Source organism: Rhagoletis zephyria, unplaced genomic scaffold, assembly GCF_001687245.7.
Source record: "Rhagoletis zephyria isolate East Lansing unplaced genomic scaffold, Rhagoletis_zephyria_1.1 Rzeph_scaffold_47076, whole genome shotgun sequence".
Taxonomy (NCBI): domain Eukaryota; kingdom Metazoa; phylum Arthropoda; class Insecta; order Diptera; family Tephritidae; genus Rhagoletis; species Rhagoletis zephyria.
In genome coordinates this window covers 1-1,677 of record NW_016204131.1, presented here as the reverse complement: position 1 = coordinate 1,677, position 1,677 = coordinate 1, and the positions used below count along the sequence as shown (strand labels likewise).

The 1,677-nt window shown below is 47.3% G+C and overlaps 1 protein-coding gene across 1 annotated transcript; it reads left to right on the top strand.

The window, feature by feature from the left end:
- The first annotated feature begins 290 nt into the window (after nt 1–290).
- LOC108355576 (uncharacterized) lies at nt 291–941 on the top strand. Its single transcript, XM_017606729.1, has 4 exons — nt 291–419; nt 479–616; nt 670–774; nt 831–941. The coding sequence occupies exons 1-4, from the start codon at nt 291–293 to the stop codon at nt 939–941; spliced, it is 483 nt and encodes a 160-aa protein (XP_017462218.1).
- Nucleotides 942–1,677: the final 736 nt, after the last annotated feature.

Here is a 1,677-nt window from a genome sequence, read left to right as displayed (position 1 = left end):
CTTTGCCCGACTGTTTTCTGGAGCAAAACTGTAGCCAAACTCTAACGGAAAAAGATGGTCAATCTAACTCAAATCTGCATGAAGTACATGCCAGTGTACGTGCGACGACCTGAGGCTCGAAGTGTGTTCTTTCGTCGACAAGCTCTCTTTAGATTGACCGGGGTAAGGCCTTTTGTTTATACTGTGTATTTAGTTGATCTCTCATTCTGTTCATTATTTTGAATTTCCAGACTTTTTACGGGTTAAGCCGAAACACTTGGCGTAATGCAATTCGTAAGTGGCGAAAGACAATGGAGTACAAAGTTGAATACCGACAGCGACGGGCTGAACATCTGAAGGACCTCTATGCGCAACGATTACTGGCATCGGTGGAAGAGCACGACTTTAAGATGGAGTATTTTCTCACCTCGCTCACTCAGGTACTTGATAGCGGATGCTTTCCTGAATGATACAATCATATTTTACCTTTTGTTTTCAGTGTAATATTGAGCTTAGCCGCAAGTCACTATCGCTGTTGGCCACCTATGAACCTCGCACCTTTGAGGTGAATNCTAATATTGAGCTTAGTCGCAAGTCACTATCGCTGTTGGCCACCTATGAACCTCGCACCTTTGAGGTAAATCACTTGGATTGAAAGTTATCAGCCTCTAATGCCTTTTATCATTTCAGTCTCTGGTTGATTTAGCTAAAACCAACTTTCACGAAGTTGGTGATTCCGAGATATCACGAAACGTTAAGNCGCTGTTGGCCACCTATGAACCTCGCACCTTTGAGGTGAATTACTTGGATTGAAAGTTATCAGCTTCTAATGCCTTTTATTATCATTTCAGTCTCTGGTTGATTTAGCTAAAACCAACTTTCACGAAGTTGGTGATTCCGAGATATCACGAAACGTTAAGCCTTCAAATGGCGTTATCACCCGTGATATGCTGAAAAACTGACCCGTCAGTGCTGTTTACAATCTTTGTTTAGAAGCACTAGCTGCCTTTTTCTATAGCCGACTGTTTGTGTTTGCTAGTAGTATTTTTGTAGAGTAATTCTCATCAAAGTCATTCTTGTCTTCTTTCTAACCTCCAAGAGGCCTTAAATAAGATACCTCATGGCACATACTTACGCCGAGCCGCATCTTCTTTACGCGGCGAAAGATGCCACTGTCGGTGTCTTCTCAGCTTTCAGCAGGCACACTGTAAGCTGGCCACACTTTTTTCCACTTCACCAGCGGACACTGTGGCCGCCTCGTCGTCTGACAGTCCGCTAGCAGCGGCTGAAGCAGGGAATAGGCGCCACCCGGCAGGTTTGAATGGTGCGCCAACTGGCTTGACTAGCCAGTTGGCGAGGGCCAGTGGCAGCAGAGTTAGTCTGCCGGCAGCTAGCCAAGCAAGTGCATGTCACGCGATTCACTTGTCCATGGTAGGGAAGGTGAGCGCCTGCTTCATTCCTGTTCAAGCTGCTCAACTGCAGAACCATTAGCAGCAGCAGACTGTTGATGTACACCTTGATGCTGCCCTTGCCGCCGCCACCACCACCACCGAATACCTCCGTCGACCCGCCTGCCTTCGCTCTGACCCTCGACCCCAGGGCGACCGACCAGTGTCACTGACTGACTGTGTCTGTGCGGTTGCTTTATCATCGAAACTGTCATGTTCTCGGAAAAGGTGACCACAGCCACAGCCACCG